This window comes from Leptonychotes weddellii, chromosome 8, assembly GCF_054177405.1.
Source record: "Leptonychotes weddellii isolate Sample4059 chromosome 8, ASM5417740v2, whole genome shotgun sequence".
Classification (NCBI taxonomy): Eukaryota; Metazoa; Chordata; class Mammalia; order Carnivora; family Phocidae; genus Leptonychotes; species Leptonychotes weddellii.
In genome coordinates, this window is record NC_138376.1 from 120,097,822 (window position 1) to 120,123,967 (window position 26,146).

A 26,146-nucleotide genomic window follows, 5' to 3' on the forward strand; every position below is an offset into this window, starting at 1 on the left:
GGGTTAGCCTGGTGGCGGGTATTGAGGAGGGCACATTCTGCATGGAGCACTGGGTGTTATGCACAAACAATGAATCATGGAACACTTCATCTAAAACTAATGATGTAATGTATGGGGATTAACATAAGAATAAAAAAAAAGAGTGGAAACTCAATGGAAAGGAAAATCTGATTAAAAGAAGTGTTTAAAATGAAAAAAAAAAATTTATCTCCAGCGCAACACTGGACCATTGAAATCCTCTTGTGTGAATGCAGGGAGGCAGGATCCGGGGACGTGTGCATGATTTTTGAGACGAGGAGCTCTAGACCCATATGGATTATGAAGAGTCTCTCAAACGTGCTACAGGGGTTAATGCCCCAGCATCAGGAGAAGAATCCACAGAGAAAGGGAGGACTGGCAGTCTTTGGGGTGGAGTACTTTGGGACCATCCATCCTGCTCCCCGAAATATAGAGAGTCAGGGTGGGGGATCAAGCATCAGAAGAGCCAACTGCTGATCTTTTGAAGACTAGAAAGCCATTAGCCAGGCAGCAGCATAAATAGGAACATTGACTGACGGATTCTAAGGATGAACAGAGGAATCGGCAGTTTTTTTGGGTAAAAATGCCCCGGGGGAGCAATGCTTCCTTCTACAATGTCTGCGCATCTGACGAGCTGGTGGATGGTGGGGAGCCGTGGCAGCAGCAGAAATGACCTCCTTCAGGAAGGAGAGAGCTGAGCTGGAGGGAGGCCATTAGTGTGGGGAGGAGGAACGGAAGTGGCTTATCACGCAGAGCTGCCCTAGGGTCCTGAGTGAGCCCCTCTGTCACCCTGTCCTGTGTGCCTGGCCATGCCCCACAGTCTCTGTGGCCGAGCTCTTCCGAGTCAGGGCAGAAGCAGAGACCCCTCCAGGCTCAGCAACTGCAATGGAGGGAGAAAAAAGTTCAAGAGAGGGGATGTGCTGGTGCACATTCCTGCAGGTGTGGAGGAATGTTTCCCGGGAGCCAGTGAAGAGCTGTTCTGCAGGGCTTATTATCAGAAAAGGTTGGGTTGTCTGAAGACGGGTGCCCTATGTCCGACTCTGGCATTTATTTGTCCTGGGACCTGGAGTGAATCACTTAACCCCCTGGACATATTTCCTCCTTATGAAATAGGGCTGATGTCACCCTCTTCATTGGACAGGACTGTTGTTGGGATCAGACGGATCATGCACACGAATGTGCTCTTAACATTGCGAGATGGAAAAAAAAGGCATCGGTTTATGAAATAGTTAATGTGGGACAAAGTAGTGAATAGACATCAATGGGTTAGTTGGTCCAGAGTCATTTTGAGACTATTTAAAGAACTGAAAACATTGTATTTGAGCCGCACTACTCTAGTTTCCTGATGCAGAGATCAATAGTGTCAGGCAGGTGTTGAATACCAGAATGGCATTGTATGAGATGTTGAGGCAAGAAGGAATCCTAGAAGTCAGATGGGGAAACTGAGGTCCATAGAATTTGAAGGACTTGCACATGGCCACGCTGATGACTAGTGGCAGAGCCTAGGTCTCACTGCCGTCTGGCACACAGTTCCCTCCCCCACACCGGGTTTCCCAGTGGGTGGTTTTGGTTAGGCAGAAATGACATCTGGGTGTCCGAAATATATATCCTGACTAATCTCATGTAATTTGGATTGTGAAAATATGTTCTGAATGAAACACAGATCTATTGTTTTCCAGCACTCATTAAAATTTCTGCATCTTATAAACATGTCAATACTCCCCAACAGACTTAGCAAGAAAAATAAAGATATTACTTCACCATCTACGTTGCTTATTTTCAGTTACTAAAAAAAGGTGTTTGCCCCAGTGAATGTTCTTTTCCATACCTTCTATGTGTCCTTTAGTTCCTGCCAGTCGTGTTCCTCCATCCGAAGGGCTCTCTAAGATGATTTTGAGGTTCACAGACATAAAATCTTACACTTTGAGCACACTATGGACTTACCCAGCCCCATGGATAGCCAGACTGATAAAGAAGATGATGAACACATGATGGGTGTACCAGAACAACTCATAGGAGACCTGTCTGATGAATTCGGTGGAAGAGGTCATGATCAAGATTAAAGCCAGAGAGATGATCAGGCCAGTAACACCCGCGATTGTCGTTAGCAATTCAGTGATGGTGTTCTAAAAGAAACAAGCACCATGACATTGATATCTTAGTTCTACTTTTCCATTTTAGGGTCAATATTTGAGAGTTCAAGCAGGGGGTAATTTAGGATGTTCTGATCAGGAGCATATTAGCCTCAAAAAGGGGTCCCCATATGACTCAAGATGGGAGCTTCCTTGTCTTTTCCTTTTCCTGTTTGGTGGCAGACATTTGCTTTGCTCCATTCCATCAAATGCCACTGATCATTTATATGTTTTCCATCTGTATAAATCAATGTTCCTGTCAAAGTTATTACGTTGAATTGAAATGAAGACAATATATGAAAATGCATTTTAAGATAAAATCTTGCAAAATAAATCCAAGTCTCAAGTTTTGAATCTTTAAAATAAAAATGTGGATTGCCATGCCTAATTGCATTTTAACATTAATAAACACTTTTTTGGAGAGATCCCTCAGGACCATTCCTAATAAAGCAGCTGCACATTCTGTTCCCCTGGTAGTTTATTCTTGCTCTTGCTTTTTAATTGGAAGGACCATGACTTGCATTTCTTTCATGCCACCTTGGGAGGCTTGGAATAAGGCTTTGTAAATCCTAGGTGATCAATAAAGATACAGCTATTCTTATCTGGTAGACACTGCCAAAAGACCAGCATTCTGACCTATGAGTGTAAGGGATGGTTAAAGAGCCTTTTAGAATATGAATCACAAAGCACTTTGTATTTACTGTGAGTTTTCCATACTCTTGCCAAGTCATTAGTATTCATACATTGTGTTACTATCGTTGAGACGACTGTGAGCTCAATAAACTCACACTGTATCTTTTGTCAGTAAAATCTCATTAATTTGGGCTGCTTTGAGATCTCAAGGTAATTTGGATAGGGACTTCTTGTTTATTTTTTTTTTCTTCATAGAGCAAATAGTTGAAATAAAATTGAAAGGGCTATGTCTAAAACATTTAAAAGATATTTTTTTTGCAAGTGTACTCAGGCATTTTAGAAGTCCATTTATATCATAGGATGTGCTAATTTCAAATCATCCTTCTTTGCTTATTAAAGCAAATCCCCACTTCCCTTTTCTTGCAACATATTTTTATAGACTGGTTTGAGTAGCCATGTATCTTCTAAAATAATCCCATTGCATCTCTTTAAAAATACTCTATAATGTACACTTTGTGTTACGGATACTTTCTCCAAATGTACCAATTTGTATTATTGATCTTTCTCCAAATACCCTAAAGTAGAGGGTTTCTTGAACTTAATTAGCACTTACATAGTAGATTGCTTCTAAAATTTTGAGAAAACCATATTGGGAGTAACTTAATTATCTTGTTAAATTGCTTTAAAAGTACTTATAATAAATACTATTCACTGTATGGTCTTTTCAAAATATTGAGGCTTATTCTTGGTTGTCTGTAACAATGAGCTCTCCAGAGCCTTAGTGGGGAAAAGTATTAACCCCAGTAGGTGTCAAGGTAAATACTGTGGCTCAAACAAGTGACCCCCAAAGGCCTTCCCACAGGCTTATGGCATCTGTTTTTGACTTATAATGTTGAAACTTGTGCTTCTGATTGTTGTCTGCTAAGAAAATGTAGCTCTACTTGATTAATGGCCTGATATTGGAAATCATCTTAGGGTAATTAGGGGCATGCCATAGAAGAATTTCCCCAAAAAGAGACTCTGAATTTTGCTTCTTCAAATAAGGCTGCATGGGCAAAAGTGTCATGAAAGAGATATTTCCATGGCTGGAGTGCATTGTCTTTGGGTTTTTCTTGAGCAATACCATTTTTTTTTAGCCTGGTCAACATGGTAGATGCCTATTTCAATAGGGTAGTACATGATCTAATATTTTGATCAACCAGGACAAAAGGGGTAGGAGGTGGATGATGGGAGAGGAATATCTTAATCTCTGCAGGTGGATTTCTGGAGCTACAATTTTGGTTTTCTTTTTGTTTCCCACATGTGCTGCCATTCTGTGCCCACAGATAATTAGCATTAATGATGTCACTAGCCATGCAGGTCTGATTATGAAATTAGCTACTCTGCCCAGTATCTGATTTGGCAAATCAACCAGGCACATTGTGTGCCAAAATACGACATAGGAGAAGAGATCCAAAAACAATTTGCAAGTTGAAGATGAAGACATCCAATTTATAATCCCTGGATTTAGATGGCACTTCATATTCTGATTCCAACACCAACAAAAAAATATCTCATCATGAGTTGCTTTAAAATTTAAAGTATCAGGGTTTTAACAGGTTACTGCATTTCCTGTTTAGGTGTATTTGTTATGTTTTCCTATAAACTAAGTGGCATCAGTTTTTCTTCTTGCTCATAACCTTTTAGCAACATTTATGAAAAAATAGCTTTTTTTAAAAAAATGGTGAAACCGATGTTAACAATTGGCAGAAACTTCTCTCCAGCTCTTTTATTAATAGCTTTTGAAACACAGTGTTCCTGATAAAGTGATCGGAAAAGGAAGGACTTTTCAGATGAGAAACTAGGTAGCATGCAAGGACTCACTGTGTGGAAGGTTCGGATGGGGTTGAGGTAGCTCTCATTGGGGGCGTTGCCAAGTTTGGAAAGCACAGCCAGAAGTCCCTCTGCGTGGGCCGACTGGCTCCAGTGGAAGCGCTGTAAGTTGCACAAATGGGCAACGATGTGGATGGCTGCGGTCGAGGAGCTGACATCAGACATGTGCCATATGGATTTCTTCCTTTATGGCTACTCAGAAACACAATGCCTCTATGGTCAAGTTTCTCTGTTCTGGTTTTTGTAATCTCCAAAGAGTGACTTATTTGTGCATCTTTCACACTGTGCTGAATGGAGTGGATTGACTAGTTCTAAAGGTATGCTGGGATTCGCCACATCTATTTTAATTATTTGAAGAAATAAAGTAAATCTCAATTCCCCTTAATTTAATTATAAACACATGCTCACTCTGCAAGTGGAATAGGTATCAGGACGTCACAACATAATTATATACATGTTCCATTATATATATATAACTCCATATTTTATATAGAACACATTCTGTTTTATATATATGTATATAGATCCATATTTTATATCTTATATAATATGTTTTCCAAGCAATCACAGAGCATTATTCTAGAGTACTGTATATCATATACATGGACATCTGTGCATATGACACATATGATAGATACCAGGGAAGAGTTTTTGTTCTCTTTCAGACGTTATACTTTCTATTCTTCCTTTATATATTTCACTGTATATGTATATTCGCTCCTACACATATACACAATATCTTTGCATGTGTTATTCCTTGAGGATAGAAATAAGTTAGTATTTATAGAATTAATCCTCTCCGTATATTCTGAAGAAGAAAACTCAGCTTTCTAATTCTGAGAATTGGTGATGTCTAAATTCTAAATGAAGAGAACAAGCTCAGGAACACAGCATAACTTAGCCTGAGGAGACTGTGTCCAATGCCACGCTTTTCTGTCTTGTAAAATCTGTGGGGAAGCAAGCAGTCACAACATCCAGACAAGGACCTCCTCCTGATGCTTTTCCTGCAAATGAAAGCCCTATTGGGTGACCCGTTGATACCAGCCATCGGGATCAGATTCGAGTGTGAAATGAGAATTCATTACCCAGGGTGTAGATAACTTCCCATTTGATACCTTTTTTCCCCCCTTCACCATGGAAAGAAGCAGTGACTACTACTATTATACAGTCTCTACATATTGTAGGCAAATTCTGGAATCCTCCATGGCTGTACATTGTGGGTTGAGGTGCTGGGAGTTGAAAGAAAAAGGAACAGCGAAACTTCTGAGAATATTGGTGGCATTTTGGTCCCTGTGGTCCTAATAGCAACTTATTTAGAAATACCATCTGCTGTTTAGCTTTACTCTCTGTCCCCTGAGTTTCTTTGATCAGAGCCATTCCCTTTTCTGCCCTGCAAAGTTGTTTTCATGCTTTAAGACCCAACTCAAAAGTTGTTTTCTATCAAAGTTGTTTTCAATTCCATAGGCACCAATGACACCAATGATACAGCAATGATTTAATTATAACATTTCCCAGACGTTACTGTTATGAGTATTTATTTACATCTATGTTGCCCAGTGGACTCTCATGCCTCAAGATTTATTCATCTTGTAACCTCAACACTTGGCACATTGCTTACTACCAGTATATACTTAATAAGAATTTGCTGAGAGACAATGAGCTTACAGAAAGAGAAAGGGTCAGGAGGTTGTCTGCAGATGCAACATTGTTGGAGTGGTGTTTTCCCTGTTAATACATTTTTTTTTTTTGCACATTTTCTTGCACCCTTTAAGTTAGAAATCAATTCGAATATGCTTTTGGTTGAAGCTCACCTAAAAAGGCAAAGCATGATGCTATTTCTGGGTCCATGATGTGGACTATCTCCTTATGGGTATGGCGCGGGTAGCACCAAAAAGACATTGTATTTCTTCCTTATGTTCCATTTGTCAATAAATGTGGCTGTGTCTAGGAAGGGGCTGCCTTGTTTAGTCTCAGCATCCATAAAGCTAGAAAAGTTTGTCTAGTAGCCATCTCTCCCAATATGCAATATATAAAATGGAAACTATTTGCTAAATTGAACACAAACATGTTCAGCAGTATTCTTAATTGCTGTTTTCTGATAATTATATTAAAGTTTTTTTTTTAAAAGGTCGCATTTCTCATAGCTAACAGATACTGAATACTTAACTATACTCCAAACAATGTTATAAATGCTTTGGGCATATTATCTCACTTAATCCTCAGTAAGACTTATTAGTCTTATTGCCATTTGACAGACCATATTCAAAAAGTTATGGTGCTTGTAGTCCATTAATGGCAAAAGTGGGATAAACCCTGTTTGCCTGAGTCCAGAGCCCCATTTTTGACCTTTAAGTTATATTGCTTCTTTTCACTGATGAGTAATTGTTATACTTTACTGAAAACTAATTTCTCCTGTGGGCTTAGCTAAAACTCTTTGAATGGTTCACTTGAGTCTTTAGAATCAAATAGCTCCTAAGACCAATTGCAGCCTTTGGAATCCTCGTTGCAGGTGGGTGGAAACTCACCTTTTACTCTCTGCCCCTTTACCCTTACCCCTCTGCCTCTGGCCGTCCCCAGTTCTCCTCCATGGACTAAAGCTCACCAGACATAGCAGAGCTGTTCCCATTTTACAGACGTAGACACTGAGCTTCAAGCCAAATTAAGTGACATCATTTCCAATCCCATAATGCACCGGTGTCGGCCAGAAAGGAAGTACAGGATAGATTCCGTGTCTTATATTCTGCATTTCATTGCATTCTCCTCCTGTGTAAGGAGTTGTTGATCACAATCTATTTTCTATTAGATTGATTTCCACATGAGAATTTGACACTGTTAAACTAGATTTAAGTACATTTATTGAATGAGCAAGGATATTGAACTATTTATTTATTCTTATTGCCAGGTCTCTCTTAACAGAGCTGAAGAAACTAATGAAGTAGTATAAGAAAACCCAAGATGCTTTTTAAGAGGTAGCTCCTGAGGGGATATGTTGAAAACTACTCTTCTCAGCTTTTTCTCTTTTCATGTAGTTTAAAATTCATGCCTGATATGCTCCTTTGCTCCAACGGCCTCCATTTTGTTTTCTTTTTTATAGGTAATAAGATAACAAGTAGACGATCTAATTTTGTTTATCTCAGGAATTCTCAGAAGGAAAACTACTTGTGCCCATTTGGTTTGTCTAAACGTTTTATTTCCTCTGAGGGCTGACCCTAATTTTGTTGTGATCTTGGCTTCGAACTAAAGGTATCCCACCCACCAACTCCATGGCTGCTGGGACTTGGTAGATTCCCAGGGAGAAACAGATTTTCTGTTTTTTCAGACATTATATGTTCTATTCTTCCCTTTACAGACTTCAGTTATTTTATTTTATTATTTTTAAAGATTATTTATTTATTTGAGAGAGAGATTGGGAGAGAGAGAGAGAGGCAAACGGAGAGAGAATCTCAAGCTGACTCCACCCAAACGCCAGGCTAAAAGTTGCTATAACTGGGTCTTTCCACAATCCTATTTTCTCACCAAAGTACTTCTACAGTTAAAAGAGAGCAGCAGTCTTGGACAAACCACAAATGCACATTTAATTGGTGTGTGAACTTCAGAGTTCAAATAAGGAGCTTTTATTGAACAGTGAACAAAAAAATCATAAAGGCTACAATTAGAGCCAGTTGCCCTGAGAAAGTTTCTTTTCCTTCTTTCTTTCCTTCTTTTTATTTTTCAGGAGATCAAAGGAAGCATAATTGAGGGAGAATCTTGGAAGGGCGGTCAGTTCTTGCTATCTTTCTGCCTGCCTGTCAGTGATAACAGTCATTTTGGAGTTAGGCACCTCCTAATTAAGCAGCCTTCAGAAATAAGAACCCAGGGACAAATCCTGGCATCTACAGCTAGAGCCTGGCCCTCAAACTTTTAGGTGTGCGGTCTGATTTCCGCAGGAATGCACAAGGACTATGGCGCCCTGTGCACTCCCCTCATTTGTAAATCACATTCAATTATGCTAGACAGGATGGGGCAGACAGCCTCCTTGGAGGTCCCAATGCCTTTGGCAGCACTGGATTAGTAGCAATCCTTTAGGGACCTGGTCCTGAAGAATCTGGGCCTCTGGGGCGGTTCTCTCTCCAGGGGTCTCCAAGTCTTTCTATTGAGTACCCTTCTTCTGAGCTCGCTCCTCTCAACCTGTCTCTTATGCTTATTGAGCTTTGTAAGCTAATTTTAGCAACTCATCAGTAGCTGTGCATGGGTAATTGTTACCCCCCTGGAGCCAAGCAGATGTAAGCCGCCTGGGTCACTATTCACAGCCCCCTTTGAAGGAAGCTTCGGCTCACGGTATGACTATTCAGTTGGAGGGATTTTAAGGTGCACTGTGGACCACAGAGTCCAAAAAGATCCACATTCATAAGAATGAAGGGGCTGTGAAACTGGGATTTTTATACCACTGGGGTTATAGGTCCCTGAAAATGATTTATTAGTGGTTGAAGAATGCTCCAGCAGCTCTTATCATAGGCAGGCAAGAGGGAAGGCAGGAAGCCAGAAGAAGAGTTTCTGTCACTGCATTTTCGGTGATGCCCTTGATTATAGATACCATTGTTTGTCTCGCCCCTCCTCCCCAGCCTACTTCCACCAGGCTCTAATTACATCCTTTAATGATTTGACCAATTAAAGCCTGCAGTTCAACTTAGAGAGGAACCGATGAGAAATTAGGGGCTGGCACGCAAACTTCGATGTGGATGCACTTCTTCCAAGGTTACACACCTCTATTAAGCCAGTCGGCTATTTGAAAAGCAGCATAATGGGCGATGCTAATAAAATAAGCACGGGGACATTTTCAGCGGCTCCCAAGTGAATATACCAGAAGGACAAAATGTGAAAAGCAAAGGGATATCTATGAAACCAGGGCTTAGCATTTTTTTTCTTCTAAAAGCGCAGTTGCCAGCCGCATTTCTTAGTTAGTGTGAAATGTAATAATTGCTATGTCAGGGTTTGGGAGAAGCAGAGAGCTCTCTCCCCCACCCTCCTGCCTCTGCCGGGAATGGAAACAGCCCCGTGCTGCTGGTTGCCATGGTGGTGGGGGGATGAGTGCTTTGCTCTCAGAAGCAGCCTGACCCCGCGAGGGGGAGCCCGGGGATGTTTGGGAGCCCCGCAAAGCAGTGGGGGTTCAAGCAGAAGAGGCCCCGAGGGGATATTTGATTCTCTCCAGGGAGGGAAGGAGGGAAAAAGAGCATCCTGCTTCCTCCTGTTGCAGCAGAATGTGAATTTATCTTGGACAACTGGCATCATTTTGAAACTCTTCCCTGCCCACACCCTGTGTTTCCTCCCTTTTCCCCCACCCCCCCCCGCCCTGACCCAGCTGCTGCTGGGTCCCTGAACAACTCTGCGCTGTCTTGTACCTTTCCCACAAATTCCCCCAATCCCTTTTCTGGCTGGCTGACTCCTGCTTATCCTCAGGTTTGACCAAATTTGTTGAGGACCTATTATGTGCCAGGGGCTGGGAAAGCCAAGCCAGATAAGGCACAGCTCAGCGTCTGAGGCGATTGGAGTCTGGAGACATTTTAGTCTGTAGTAGGAGGTGTGACTGAGGCCGAGGCCAGCAGGAGAGGTGGGCTGACAGCTTAGACCCAGAGGGTCAGGGGGAGTAGGCCAGGCAAGGAGCCCCGGATATGGCAACTTCTTATCCACTGAGGAAGGAGAGGAAGAGAATGTAACACAAAGGGGATAACAGGAGCAAAGGTACAGACTACTCAGGGACCCCGTGGCTGGACATTGCCGGGGGCCGGGGGGGAAGCAGGGGGTATGGAGAGAAATGAGAGTGGAGGAGGGGGCAGCGCTCACTGAAGGGAGCCCACCGGCCATGCTAAACTTGGAGGTGATTCTCTTTGCAATAGTGGCAAGTGGATGACCCCATAGTCCGTGGAATCCAAGAGACGTCCTGACAACTAGTCTGCACATCTAGAGATGAATAGATTGTATTCTTGTTCTTTTAATTTCATAGAAGAAAAAGCATAAAAAAACTTCTCTGAGATCACAGGACCAGTCAGTAACAGGGGAATAAAATAATTTGGTTGCCTGGTTCTAGTCAATTGCTGTCCCTGCTAAATTATTACTGCCTGTAGTACTTTCAGGTTATAGCCTCTCTTAGGGTATCTCGCACATGGGGGACATTCAATACATGTCACTGATGCATTTATCCTACTGATCTAGGATTACACAGAAAGAAATATACATACCCAAAGCTTAAGGATGAAGTAATTGCATAACATATTTTCCTTTATTTTTTTGCTTCCTTTTCTGATGTGTTTTGATGCTGTGGGTTTTTTTTGGTTCCTTCTCTCTTTCTCTTAGAGTTTAGTTCTGTCTTAAACCTCTTGCATAGTGATAATATCTTTCCTGCCTTTTTACTATATTTTATCTCCTCTTTTAATGCAGGAATTAAAGATTCTTAGGATTTTAAAGGAAACCTAGAGAATCCTTGAATTCCTTCTCTGAAGAGCCTTCCAAGGAGCAGTCTGAACTCCACTCTGACGCCACCCACGACAGGGTACTCTGTATTCTCAGGGATCCTCATTCCAATTTTAGATAATTTTGAAGGTCTGGAAGACTTCCATATCTGAGCTGAAATCTGCTTCCCTGAGTCTTCATTCCTTCATGCGTTCAACTCATACATCAAAGGTTTTTGGCCCCTCTGTGGACGACAGCCCTAAGTAGGCCTTGGACATAAAGATGCATTAGCTTGTTCTTTGCCCTCCATACCTTGGCTGGTTTTCTCTAGGACATGATGTCTTTTTACCCTTATTTCTTAACAAACTACAAAGACCTTTTGCAAACATTTCCTGGATTGGTTTAATCTGGCAATGAGGACAATCGATGGGGAAATCTCCCCACTTGTCTCACCGCACACCCGAAGTTGTGTTAATTGGCACTCAGGCACTGTCTATCATGTCTTGTTGCTTAATTAAATCCACATTTGTTTTGAGTGTTCTTTTTACTCTGCTATTTTTTATGCATGAAAGGATAAAAACAAATGAGGAAAACATTTTATAGTTAAATTAGTTTGAGGGAAACAGTCCTGAACCATAACTCTTTATTGTGCAGATAGCCTTTCATTTCAGTGTATTTGTTGTCCAACAAAACCACAAACGAGTTGGTTATTGCTCAGCTTCTTTTCTTCCTCATCAGAGTTTAGCCTTGGCCCTGGATGCTACTTTTTATTGTATTTCTCTTGAATTCTCTTGTCTTCTTATTAAAAAAATAACAATAACACTTTATATGCTCTAAAGCTTCGTATCTTTTCAAGGTCCTTTTATATCCACTAGCTCAATACTATTCGGAACCCTGTTCACCTGATCTTCCTTTTATTTTTTCTTTTACTGCCTATGATACAATTTTCCCACGACTGTGAATGAGATTTTGAGTATAGGTGAGTTTTATTTCCAATGTGAATCATATCGAATAGCACGGTATTCATTTTGCAAGTAGGTATTTATTGTTGTCTTCTCAACAAGCTTAAGTGTTCACAAATGACAATGGAGTTTCATAAACTTTTCCCTGACAAATTGAAGGCTTTGTAGGGAAGACTGCATGAGTCTACGTTAGAAATTTAAAAATCCATTTATAGAAGGTTTCTGGGGTCTAATGGAAGGCAAAGATCTATTTAAGGTGAGCCCTTGGTGGAGGGGGGAACTAAAACAAAATTATCAAGTTAAACATTAGGTTTTGTAAAATGCACTGGGTGATGAACAAGAAGCACTTACTTGCATTAACGGCTATCCCATAGGCGACCAGTTTGTGGAATTTGAGGTTTTTGTCTAATTGCCTCCTCCATGGTCCTCTGCAGCACTGGAGTAACAGAAAATAAAAGTCTTGTTTGAGGAAAAATCATAGCAATGACAGCATCCTCAGAGCTAAGAGAGCAGGACTCAGGTTCTGCCTCTATCTACACTCCTGAAGATGGGATGATGGGGCACAGAAGTTAGTGGTCATTAATTAGTCCAAGCAGGCAAAATCAAACGGTTATTACTGGCTTTGCTGACATTTCAGCTCAATAAAAGTGAAGGAGATAGTATAGTTCCCTGACTATTAAGTCCAAATTCTAGAATAAACTTGCTAATCTCCATGCCTCAACTAGTTTAGGAAATGAAGATGGAAACCGTCATCCTCATGGATGTGGTTTAAGTAGTCTCTAAAGCATTCCTTATTACACAAAGGCACTATATTCATCTGCCTCTAAATATTCATAAAATTATGATGATGATTATATAATAGATTATTTCATCTAGCTAGGGTTATTGACATTCTCATTTTTCTGTATGGCGCATTACTCAGTTCAACAGGAAACACAGTACCCAACACAGTGAGGTCAATATAATTAGGAAATGTCCCGTTATATCTGGTAGGGGTTAAAGTCTACATAATGAAATCTGTGCACTGTAGTTGTGCATTCCTGGGCTGAGAGCTCAGAAAGATGTGTCCTTAGTGGCATTTGGCTCAACTGTTTATTTGTCTCCTTTCAATTAGAAGTGGTAACAGTTCAAACTGCTATAATACTTCCATCTTTGTGAGTCAGGTCAATTCTATTAGCCATCTTTATCCAGCGGAGCAAACATATAAGGGAAAGGCTGAGCAATAGCTCCAATGTCATGTAGGGAGTGAACGGCAAGAACAAAAGTCACACCGGATGTACCGATCTCTTTTTTTTTTTTTAAAGATTTTATTTATTTATTCATGAGAGACAGAGAGAGAGAGAGGCAGAGGGAGAAGCAGGCTCCCAAGGAGCAGGGAGCCCGATGTGGGACTCGATCCCAGGACCCTGGGATCATGACCTGAGCTGAAGGCAGACGCTTAACCATCTGAGCCACCCAGGCGCCCCGGGTGTACTGATTTCTGATTTTTAGTTTTAGCCACTGTGTTCTCTCTTACAAAGAAACAAACTTCAATTCAAACAGGATTATTAGGAATTTCACAGTAAAGTACATCTTTGTCTTCCATGGCACTTATATTAGGATATAACAATGGAAATTATTTCAAATATTTTAGTACTTACGGTACTTGTCCCTCTCATGAATGAAATAAGGTTTCGACTGATTGGTAATAGAATTAGCATGCAGTTAAAATTCAGGCAGACTGCAGACGCTCTCGCCCAAGCCAGCGTTGACTGTCCAAATATAAAGACATAGGAGAGAGATGCAGTGAGAGTAAAGAAACTGGGGAAAATAGAATGTTTTCCAAAATGATATTGTGTAGTCACCAACTCTACTTACACCCAGAATAACTCGCGTGTAAAGGAAAGACTCTTCCTCTTCATACCAACAGAATGTGTCGATAAACAGATATAAATTCACTCCCAGCCATGAGAGCTAGTGTTGAATGAAAAGAGACCAATCAATACTATCTTCAATCTTTTATTCTGTTCAAAATCACTTGGGGTTCTTCTTTTAAAGTGAAATGAAGAGCTTCTCAATATTAATCAGACTTACTCTATACTTATTTCTCATAGATTAGTTTTTAACAGTGATTACAATGTTAATAAATTGTTAACTTTATAAAAAAGATTTTAAACACATATGGGTATACTTTAAGGAATTTAATGAAAAGTATAAAAACCTTCCTAATCAACATCGCTCTAGTGTTTTAAATCAATGATGGCAAAAGGAGAAATCTTTAAAAACAACTCAGAAAGTACTCTAGAAAATTTCCAATTTCATAGTCTAATTCAAAGACTTCATTTGATTTAGAGAAACATTCATACATTATGCAAGAACAGACTACTTGACTTTAAAAATAATTAAAAATGAACTCAATCGAAAAACAACTTTACATGATTCTGTAAGGGTAAATTAAATGTATCTACTGAATGTTTTCTAACAAGTTTTAGTCTTTTACCAAAGTAATACTTCAAGCTATTTAGCGTACCTATACAAATTATCTTAAAAATTAAAGACTGTTTAATATATATATTTAAACTTGAATAACAAAAATGATACTTACTACTAATATGATGGAGAGACTCTCATTCAAAATCCAGCACCCCATTGTGACAGATTTGCTCTTTTGCTGTCAGCAAATTATTTCCTTCATTCACCTGAGCCTGGATGCTGTATCCTTAGTAAGGGCTTCCCTGCTAAATTATTTTGTCTTTTTGTCTTAGGAAGCACCTACTGGGAGCAGCTCTCGAGGAATTTCTAATTAAGGACTTCTTGCCAAAGGCATATCACTAGGCTGACATGCCTCATGACCTGGGTGAATACAAGGCAAGTCTCTGTCTAGTGATTCTCTTCTTCAAAGATTTCTTAAGAAAAGAAAGCTCGTTTTATTAAATTATCCTCATGTACTTTATACCCCATTCATTTTCTACATGATTGCAGTCAAGATGATAATAAGTCTTTATGTAAATTTGAGAAATAACCTCATTGCCGAAGGTCGGGTATAGCAAAACACTTCACTTGAACTTTTCCTACTTTATTTTCTCTACTTCTTTACTCCCCCCACCCCTTAAAAAAATTCCTTTATGGAAGATATAGAATGGTGGTAAATAAACATGAATTAAGCAGTTTTTCAGAAGATGGTGAAGAAAAATGAAACAGATCTTTGAGTATGACTCTAAAGAATAAAATAGATGATATTTGTGGGATTGATAGAATAAATGCTATTTCCCCCCCAATCCCACTTGGTGCATTCATGAAGTAGATGAGACTATCCTTTTATCTTAGTGATTCCAGGAGGGGCTGTGCATGAGCCTGGCCATTCTATGGTTTTGTGTTCCATACAAGAACTATGACTTCTTTGGTAGACAAAGTTGTCCCAGTGGAAGCAATTTACTGGTTAGTCCTGGCCCAAGTATTTCATTTAACAATTTCAGATAATTAAGATGAAAATAGGAGGAGATTTGAATCATTTAAACATTTGCCCAAGCTTCTGTTTCTTTATGTGATGAATCTAGTTGTCCTACAAGAATTAAAAAAAATTTAAACCTGGTAGGAACATTAATTTGATATTCATTGACCTAAATAATAATAATAATAGTAATAATAATCCTAGATTTTAAATAAATAATCCAGGCACTAGGTTAAGAAATTTTTGAGTATTGTCCAATTAAGTCATACATTAACTCTATGAGGTAAGTATTAAAAGCTCCATTACACACATGTAGAAAGAGGCCCAGTGAAGTAACTTACAGTAGAAGCAGTTGGGACTTGAATTTGGTTCTCTCTGAATTGAGCATCTTTATTGTTAACCACTACCTTACACTGTGTTTTTTTTATTAAATACTAATATATGAATTTGTGCATCAAACATACTTAAGTACAGATATAAATCTCATTCCTATAAATTGGACATATTTAAGCAATAGGAATTCCTTTAATTTAATTTATTAATTAGAAATAAATAAGTTATTATATGTGGTTAAGTATGATGTATTTTAACATGTATTTACACATGTATTTTAACATAATGATAATGAATTATAGAAAAATGAAAATGACCCATATGATCCAGTAATTCTACTGCTGCATATATTTACCCAAAGAAAATAAGAACACTAATTTGAAAGGATAGATGTACCCCTATGTTTACTGCAACATTATTTACAATAGGCAAGATATAGAAACAATGTAAGTGTCCATCTATGAAGAATGGATAAAGAAGATGTGGTACACACCCCCCAACACACATACTCACACACAATGGAATATTAGTCAGTCATAAAAAAGAATGAGATCTTGCCATGTGTGACAAATGGATGGACCTAGAGAGTATTATGCTAAGTGAGATAAGCCAGACAAAGAAAGACAAGTACCATATAATTTCATGTATATGTGGAATCTAAAAAACAAAGCAAACAAACAGAAACAGACTCATAAATACACAGAACAAACAGGTGGTTGCCGGGTAGGGGGCTGGATAAGGGATGGATGAAATAGATAAAGGAGATTAAGAGATACAAACTTCCAGTTATAGAATAAAGAAATCATGGGGGTGAAAAGTAAGGCATAGGGAATATAGTCAATAACACTGTAGTAACTTTGTATGGTGACAGATAGTAACTACACTTACCATGGTGAGCTTTGTGTAATGTATGTGATTGTCAAATCACAAAGTTGTGCACCTGAAACAAATGTAACATTTCCTACCAACTGTCCTTCAATAATAAAGATTAAAAAAATTAATACATAGGTTATCTTATTGTATGAACCATGTTTTTTATCTTCTCTGTAAAAAGACGCCTTTGGAATCTTGGGTTCTTCAGACACAGGAGAGGAATTGCCCTTCTCGGGTTGGCTAATTCTTAGTGAGAGCAAACAACTTAAACAGGGACACATCTTTGATATGCAAACAACCCATCTAGAGCCCATGCCCCCCTAGCTACCTCCTTTATCAAGCTCTCTCTCACTTACCAACCCGATATTGTCTCTGCCCTAAGTCACCCCAGGACCAGGGACTGGACAACTAGGGACCAACCTTTCAGTCCAAAGCCTATTGAAATTCTTCAAACTATCCAATCCCAAGCTTGTTCAGCTTGCTCACCCTGCACTGCCCATGTCTTCCCAAAAAAACAGCACAATAGAGACTCTGGCCCATGCTCTCCCTCTTGCTCCTCCTCCTCCTCACTGATCCTACTGCTTGCCCTCGTGGCCCTGCATGGTGTGATGCACCCCCTTGTCTTGGGAACTAGAAGTGATAAACTCTTCTTTCAAGGCAGATGTCTGTATGTCTGCCAGCTTACCATACTCGATTGAAACAAACCTCAGGTACATTTTAAAACACCTGTATTTCTAAGCATCTTGAACTTCAGAGTCACAGATTAAGCATTTTGATGAATGGATGCGTTTTCTACGTGTCATCTGGCTCTGACTGTTGTTACCTCTTTTGAGTCTGTTTCTCCATTTGTCTGCTAGGGCTAATTATAATATCTACCTCATAGAGCCTATCTTGTTGCTTCTTCACCTCCAGGTCCCCTAACCGACACTTGGACACCCACACTCATAAACACATTCACACACAGTCACACTTACAGAAGATGATGCCTGTCTGGGTGGGATAAGTCTTGGATTTACCGGTAAAAATCTAGCAAATTTGCTTCTCTTTAGAAAAAGATACCATTCTTGAAGATTTTTCCCCTCCAGAAATATATAAAAGTACAGGTATTTTGGCAGCATTAACCTGAGGTTAGAGTGCACTTAGTGAAATATTTTCAGTAGCCTGTTTAATAGTGAACAATATAAAGTTGTAAAGTCTTCATGTTCATTTCTTTAAGCCAATAATCTTCCATGATGAAATGATTTGTTATTTCTGAAGTGTTTAGGATTTACATATCTTAGAGGCCTTATTCAGTTGGGTTATAAAAATTAATTCAGAGAGAATACATCTAGAATTTTATACTATCTTGTCTATTTTAGATTCAATAAGTGTAAGGAAGCCTGGAACTTTCCAGCCTTCTGTACTCTTCATACAGTGCTACAAATGAGACGCATATATTGTGGAATAATAATGTGTAGTCACATTTTTTTTTGTTAATTGCTTAGAATGTTGCTAGTGCTACTGTAAAAATAAAATGTAAAGGTTTAGGTTTAAAAACACATTTTTCCATGCTCCATTCTTATTTGTAAAATGCCATGTGTTTTATTCCTCATTTGAATATGTAAAGACACGTTGTGTTAAAGTGTAGCTATTATTCATTTATAGCACACAAAAATGGCTCACGGTTGTATTATAAGAGCATAACTCATGACTTTACTTCAGCATTTTTCTTCAGACATTTTATTTTTGTAGAACTTGCAATGATATTTAGTTTACTCATATAAAAAATATGTGAACTTCAAATTATATTCAAATCCATTCAGAGCTCAACACTTTTGTGCAACTGATGTACATATCTTTTCATCTTAACTTTTCTATTTTCACATTTAAGAATAATCTCATGATACCACTGGTTGGTTTACAATATTGGAATCAGATTTCATAAGACTGAAGATATCTTATACCACACACCTAAGTCCAATTTCATTCAGCCTCTGGGCTCCTTCCCGGAAGCTCTCATTTTGGATAAATAAGACATTGTGGTTGCTCTCATTATTTTTAACTTACCTGGGGAAAGTTTGGGGATGCTGATCATGCCCCAAAGGTCTGCCTCAGTTTTTACTTCAGTGAAGGAATCCATACAAATTACAATTTAAGTCAAGACTATCTGAATCACTTCCCCAGAATCAGGGCCAAGTTAATAGGGTTGCATATCAAGAGAGTGGAAATTATACAAAATCTACTAAAATGATATAAATGCTCAGAATTAGTCTCACCTAGTTGTTTTCATTGTTAATAAGTAGTGCCCATTTCATTTCTCAGAATTTTCTCAGAACAAACAAAGTAAAGTTTGCATTGTTCATTTCCAAGGCAGATATAGTCTTTCTAATTAAATGAGTACACTCATTGGTTCTTCCAGTTCACCACAAAAGATGATGTGGTTTTTTTCCCTTGTAAAGATCACCAATAACAAACTAGTTTAATGGAAAAAGTAGGAGGGGAACAGAACAAATATGTTTACAAAGGCAGGTTAATTGCTTGTATGTATGAACACATATTCTACACTACTCCCACACTATGTTCCAGGACTGGATTTGCTCTATTATATTTTTAGTCCTTTTTAGTTTCTTAGTTAAACAGTTGACCCAACAAAAAACCACTTTGATCCTCCAGGGCAAGACTGATCATCTGGTGACTTTTGCTGCTGCATCCCTGTAGATCTAAGCTCCCTGTAGATAGAGCAGAGCACTTACAGTATAAAAATAGCATTGCCAAATTTTCCTCTTCTAAGTGCTCAACATGTTTTTTGCCTTTTCCTCCAAGCAAAGTAAACATGTAAGTATTAAAGTGAAAAAGATGAACAAAATAAAGAATAAAATACAAACACCTATCATCTCAAATCCTTACATGGTTGTTTTGAGGACCAGTTGTTGTGATAACTATGTAATTATATGAGACAAATTCCATGTGAGATAAATTCCATTTTTTAAAGGAAAAGCAGAATCAAAGAAAAATGAAGTTAATACATTAAAATATATCCAATTTTAAAATAAATTTTAATTAAGAGTATCAACAATACCCCTATCTTTTACTGTGGTATGTATATCATATTTTTATCTCAGAAAACACCGGTGCTCCCTTAACATCATTTTAAAATGCTTTGTATCACAAATTTAGTTAACCTTATCCAGTTCAGGCTTTTTTCCCTACCGATGGCATAATTCTTTCATTTATGCAACTTTCGTAATTTCAAATGAATAGTTACTGAGACCACTGCACGTATCACATGATGCTGGGCACAGTGGGCAGAAGAGGTCTGGATTCCATTATTCAGCAGCTTCCACTGTAGTGGGGAGGCAGCAGGTGCACATGCAACATCTGGAGAACCATTGAAGGTGAGAGCATCCAGGAGTGGGAGAGACTGCACACCTGGGCACCACCAAAGCACAAAGAGATCTAGGTGAGGATTTATCCTAGAGAGAATGCTCTCTAGAGGTGGATCAAGGTCAAAAGTATATGGTGTGAAGAAGAGAAGGAAGAAGATCAGTTTAAGTTTCTGTGTCTCCCCAAGGTCAGTTTAATAAGCTCCCCAAACCTCAAACAGCAAACAGAAAGGACTCCTGCCCCCAATCCTATTCCCGTGGTCACTTCTGGTCTGGTCTGCTAAGCCCAGAGGGTTTCTGGGCTTTGTTTGGTTCCCATTCTCCTGCCTTCGTCTTCCTCACTGCTCACATACATTTGCAACACATTGTTTCTTTATATTTATCAAGTCACCTGAAACCCCTCGCAAAGCATTTTGGAGAGCTCCTCCTCACAGGGCACGGATGTTGTATAGCCTTTGGATCGTGGTTCAAAAGAGAGCAGAGGGAATGACTCACGTCTTACCCCAAACTAAGTGGCACAGTTCAAAGTCTCCTGTTTTGCCAGTTTAAACATTTTATTTTAGGAATCTCATGAAAGCCAGAATTCTCATGCTTTTTACACATTTTACATTGTGTCCAGCATACACTGGAACTTAGCAGATGTTAAATAAACACAGAATCACATTCACTGCTCTATTTCTTAACACAAAAGAGAATTCTGTACAAATCCCTCTATGGTTACAGTCACAGGATTTTCAAGCAGTAAGGGTTTTTCCTTAGAGTTGAAAAGCAAGAAGGAAGTTTTCCGGTCTCGACAGTGAATCATTTAACTTCGGAGTTCACGAAAATTTAAAGTTTAAGAAGGCTAGTCTAGAAATCCGTTCTTTGCATATTCAAGCTGTTCATCTCTCAAAAGTCAAAGTGGATGCCAGGATTCCATAGATTTCATTTTTCAAGATGAACATTCATATTTGAACATATTTCAAGGCAGATGGTTTACAGTTCATGTATTTGTTGCCATTTTTCTGCCACAACAACTAAATATTGAAGCCACGTATTTGTGATGAGGAGAGCACTTCCAAATCATCTCCCTGCTGCTCTCCCATGCTGCATGCTTGCTGATCCCCCATGGGGAGCAGGGCAGGCTCCGAGGAGTCACACAATGAATTACATCCATTTGATTTAATAGACGGAGGCGGGGGGGAGTCACATAAAACAAGCTTCCTATAAATAAATATTTCTTGTAACAGCCATGAATTTTCTGGTAGCAAATAAGAAAGCAAATGAACATCTATTGAAATATTTTGTTTCCATGATCCATTTAGACAAGCTGGAAAGTTTACTTTTAAGCCTTCTAGTCCCTGAGAAGGTACTTTGCCCAACTGTGGGAATGTTGCATCCGAGTTCAGAAAAGAATGGGAAGATCAAATAAAGGTTTGGCATCTTCAAAAAATAAAACCAGCAGATGTGAAAATGAAGCTGGAGAAAGCTTGCACATTTGCACTGAAGGATGCCAACAGCATGCAAAATGTTCAGTGGTATCTCTGCGTTAGGACGAAATGGTTTGCTCTTCATTTGTCATCTCTTGCGCCATTTGTTATCATTCTGCTCGACTGCCAATCGTTGCATTATTACAACTTCGAAGACTCATTTTGTTAATAAAAGACCATTAGTAAGCTAAGCTAGAAACAGAATTAAAAAAAAAAAAAAGGAAAATAAAAGAAAGGAGGTATGTTTGGGGCGCCTGGGTGGCTCAGTCGTTAAGCGTCTGCCTTCGGCTCAGGTCATGATCTCACGGTTCTGGCATCGAGTCCCACATCAGGCTCCCTGCTCAGCGGAGAGTTGGCTTCTCCCTCTCCCACTCCCCCTGCTTGCGTTCCCTCTCTTGCTGTCTCTTTCTCTGTCAAATAAATAAATAAAATCTTTAAAAAAGAAAAAAGAAGAAAGGAGGTATGTTTGCTTGGTACCATGACAAGATTTCTCTGAGTATTCAATAAGCACAAAACAAGAAACTGACAAAATGGGACAAACCTGCTCACCATCCTTATGGTCACCATCATCCAACACACTGGACATGCCCACACAAAAAGACTGAGTGATATATTTTTTAAAGATTTATTTATTTATGAGAGAATAAGAGAGAGCATGAGTGAGTGGGGGGGTGGGCAGAGAGAGAGAATCTTCAAGCAGACTCCCTGCTAAGTGTGGAGCCTAAAGGGAGGCTCGATCTCATGACCCATGAGATCACAACCTGAGCCGAAACCAAGAGTAGGACACTCAACTGACAGAGCCACCCAGGTGCCCCTGTTGAGTGATATTTTTTAGAGGTGGTTTGCAGAGCCTCGTATTTAGAATCAAAATTGCCTAAAATCATAATACTTAATCTTAGGGATAAATTTAGAGCAATATTCTCATTTTACAAAGGAGAAAACAGAGACGGGGAGATTAGGGACTCATCTAAATGCATATTGCTGATTAATGGAGAAATAGGTCTAGAGCCCAGGATGTTCCAGACCACTGGCTATTTTGTTACATCTCTTCTACATCTCTGTTTTCATATCTTTATAGTTTATGGGAGAGAGATAAAAGAATTAGTAAAAAGCATCTCCTACAAACTCACTTCAGGAGGCTCGATCCTAGAGGATGGAGCCTGGAAGTGCTAACAAGGGGGGTTTAATCACTCTCCAGAAGCCTAGGGAATGGATATTTCCGGAGGGCCTCCCAGGTGCCAGGTATTTCATACATTGTGATACATAATCCCCACAGACCTCTGAGGAAGGTATGATAAAATGTTTTTATAGATGAGGATGATGTGGAGAGGCGGAGACTCAGCAACTATACTAAGATCTAGTTAGCACATATCACGGCTGAGCTGCAAGCCCATTGTGTCTGCCCCTCAGTCCCATGGTCTGTCTGACCACGTTGCTTTTAAGACAGATGCACAGAGGCATTTCCCAAACCAGCGATGACAACTTCTCCTACGAGCACGAATGCTTCTGCTTTGATTGGCATCCAGAGCTAGAAGGTATTTTATAATGGCCTGGCTGATTAACTTGAACCTTTACAGAAAAAAATGTTATTCAGGACGACTGGAGCCATTAAGCTCTTTCTGCCACAGGTAAGAGAGGATCAGTCATGTACTGCTCACTCTACCCTAGATTTTATGTCAAATTTTAAAAGTTTATACTTAAAATGTAGATTTTCCCAATGGGAGAATACAATTTAATAAGACAATTGTCCTGAATAAATGCCTTGTAGGTAATTTAAAAACAAAAATGCATTTTTCTAATGGCAGTATTTTACCTTTTTTTTTCCCATGAAGAGAAAATAAAATAATTGCACAGAATCCACCTTAGAGTGCTTTATGGGAGATGGCTCTTCAAGAACAGTGACCTCCTGTAAGTAAGTTGAAAATCAGTATGTCTGTCTCTTGTTGCTTTTGATGCTAGTTTGACTCCTGCATCCCTCTCCATCCACCCTCCCAGCCAATGAAGGTGTAGTGCTCTAAGAGCTACAGGTGCTCTAACAGCTACAGCCTCCAACAGCAACTTGTCTATTTTTCAGCTCAAAGTCCCTTCCAGAAGGTGAGGCCAATGGATCCCAAATCACGGCTGCACCTTATTTGACTGATTGATACTGGTTGTGAATAACCCCCTCTGTCCTTCGTGTTTTATCCCTTTTTCACATAACTTCAATTTTCCCTCCTTATCTCATTCTGTGTTAGTGGTACAAACTCCTTGCAAATACCTCACCACATATTTCCCTAGACAGAGCTAGCTTAGCTATATCCTATTCCACTTATAATTAATATTTCCCTCATTTGCAAAGGCTTTTCTTGGTATGATATCATTATCATAAGAAAGAGGATGTGTTGTCAAGGTGATGAAGGTGGTACAATGTGCAATTTGGCTTTTCTCAGAACCGCTTGGTCAGACTCCCAATTTTGTTCAGATGATTTTGTCAGATGATTGCAAAATACCCCCCAGTATTCTTGACACCTTCTCAATTTTCTGCCTTTCCCTACTGTGTGGGTAGGTCTTGCTTACCTATACATTTCCCCCCTAAGTTTGGTAACTTAATAATTTTTCGAACCAACCTTGATTTTACTTCCACCGGGCTGGATCTCCTCACTGATTGCCAAGCCCTGATGCTCATCCATCACATCTCATCCATTCATGGCTCAACATGACACAAAGGAAAACTGGAGGATGGAAAAGGGAAGAGACTGGGTACACTGTGAAATTGGAGGAAAAGCTCGAGGGAGAATAAGTTTTGTGGGAAGCTAAATCCGCACTGTTCCTGATTATTTTTAGACCATACAGGGTTTGAAGATGGACAACAAGAAGTAGAGCTTTAGAAGGCTGCAGAAAGGAAAAACACGGCCATTCAGAGAGCAGCATAGGATTGTCTTTAATCCTTTGTCACCTGTCCTCCAGCATACACCTTCATTTGTTCCTCACTTGACAAACGTTATCGAGTGCTGTGTCTCAGGTGTGCTGGGCCCTGGGGTGCCCCGATGAATAGACATAGGCTGATTTCCAGACATCACCATGCAGCAAGCTAGCCATCAGTTGGTGTCACTTGGCTCTGCCCCTGTATCTCAACCTGTCCCCTCCCATGTATTCCAAGTGCCTCCTTATATGCTTTTTTACATTTCACTTGGATTTTTGCAGCAGTTCACTAACCGAGATGTCTGTCTAGAGTTATTTTGCTTTCATCCCATCTCTGCCACCGTAGTGGTTACCTTTCTAAAGCCCAGAATGAATCCTGTTCTAACTCTGTGTCTATGTCTGCAATGACCCCAGTAAAAGCCTGGGCCCAAGCCCCCACTCCAGCTTTACCTCTTCCATTATTCAGCACACCCCATGAGCCGGCGACATGTGAACTCATGAGTATGCCTGTATTTTGCTCCTGCTTTCTGAAACATTCTTCCTTCTCTTTTCTCAGGGTTCTCCAGAGAGACAGAACAAGTGGGACACACATGGTTATTTATTTTAAGGAACTGTCTCACGTGATCATGACCATGTGGGCTAGCAAGTTTGAAATTTGTTGAGTAAGCTGGCAAATCAGGCAAGAGTTGATGTCAAGTCTTGAGTCCAAATTACAGAGGGCAGCAGCCTGGAAACTCTAGTAGGCTTTCTTCTTTCTTTTTCTTTCTTTCTTCTTTCTTTCTTTCTTTCTTTCTTTCTTTCTCTTTCTTCTTTCTTCTTTCTTTTTTCTTTCTTTCTTTTTTAAAGATTTTATTTATTTATTTGAAAGAGAGAGAGTGAGTGAGCATGAGCCTGGGGGGAGGGGCAGAGGGAGAGGAAGAGGGGCAGACTCCCTGCTGAGCAGGGAGCCTGATATGGGGCTTGATTCCATGACTCCAGGATCATGACCTGAGCTGAAGGCAGCTGCTTAACCAACTGAGCCACCCGGTGCCCCTGTAGTAGGGTTTCTACTACTAGAAACATGGCAGTTTTGAGAAGAATTCCTTCTACTGTGAGGATCCTCGGTATTTGTTCTTAATTTCTTCAACTGATTGAATGAGGCCTGACCACATGATGGAGAGTTACCTACTTTACTCCAGGTTTACTGGTATAAATATTAAATACATTTAAAAAATACCTTCACAGCAACATCGGGACTGGTGTTTGATCAAACAACTGGGCGCCATAGCTTAGACAAGTTGGCACATGAAATCAATCGTCACATGCCTCATAATCTTAACTCCCTTCAATGATTAGTTCCTTTGGCAGGTTTCTTCTCTTGGAATGATTTTTCAGCTGACTGTGGTGAGTACTGAAAGGAGGAGTTGTAGTTCAAGGTACAGTTTTGCCAGTCGGCGGCAGCAATCTCCTCAGTTTGGGGGATGAGGAGGAGGAGTTCCTTAAGGAGTTTGTCCTGTGTTATGAGCCTTGAACAATAAATTGGAATTCAACCAGGCAGAAAGAGAGGCAAGAGTTTTCCAAGGGGGGGCAGGTAGGGCAGCAGGTGTAAAGCAGAGTCACAAAACTACATGGATGCGAGGGAACTGCATGTACACAGAGGTAAAGGTGAGGACAGGTGACAGGTAAAGGTGAGGACAGGTGACAGGTAAAGGTGAGAACAGAGGTAAAGATGAGGACAGCCACGGGCCAGAGCAGA

General features: G+C 39.8%; 1 protein-coding gene across 1 annotated transcript in view; it reads right to left on the bottom strand.

The window, feature by feature from the left end:
• NOX3 (NADPH oxidase 3) overlaps positions 1-14,672 on the bottom strand; it is a 55,965-nt gene extending 41,293 nt beyond the window's left edge. Inside the window, exons 1-6 of the mRNA XM_006743270.2 lie at positions 14,628-14,672; positions 13,901-13,996; positions 13,684-13,794; positions 12,395-12,479; positions 4,647-4,792; positions 1,963-2,144 (exon numbers count right to left, since the gene is read on the bottom strand). Of these exons, the coding sequence (XP_006743333.2) occupies positions 1,963-2,144; positions 4,647-4,792; positions 12,395-12,479; positions 13,684-13,794; positions 13,901-13,996; positions 14,628-14,672 (665 nt within the window). The remainder of the gene's footprint in view (positions 1-1,962; positions 2,145-4,646; positions 4,793-12,394; positions 12,480-13,683; positions 13,795-13,900; positions 13,997-14,627) is intronic.
• Between the last annotated feature and the right edge of the window lie 11,474 nt (positions 14,673-26,146).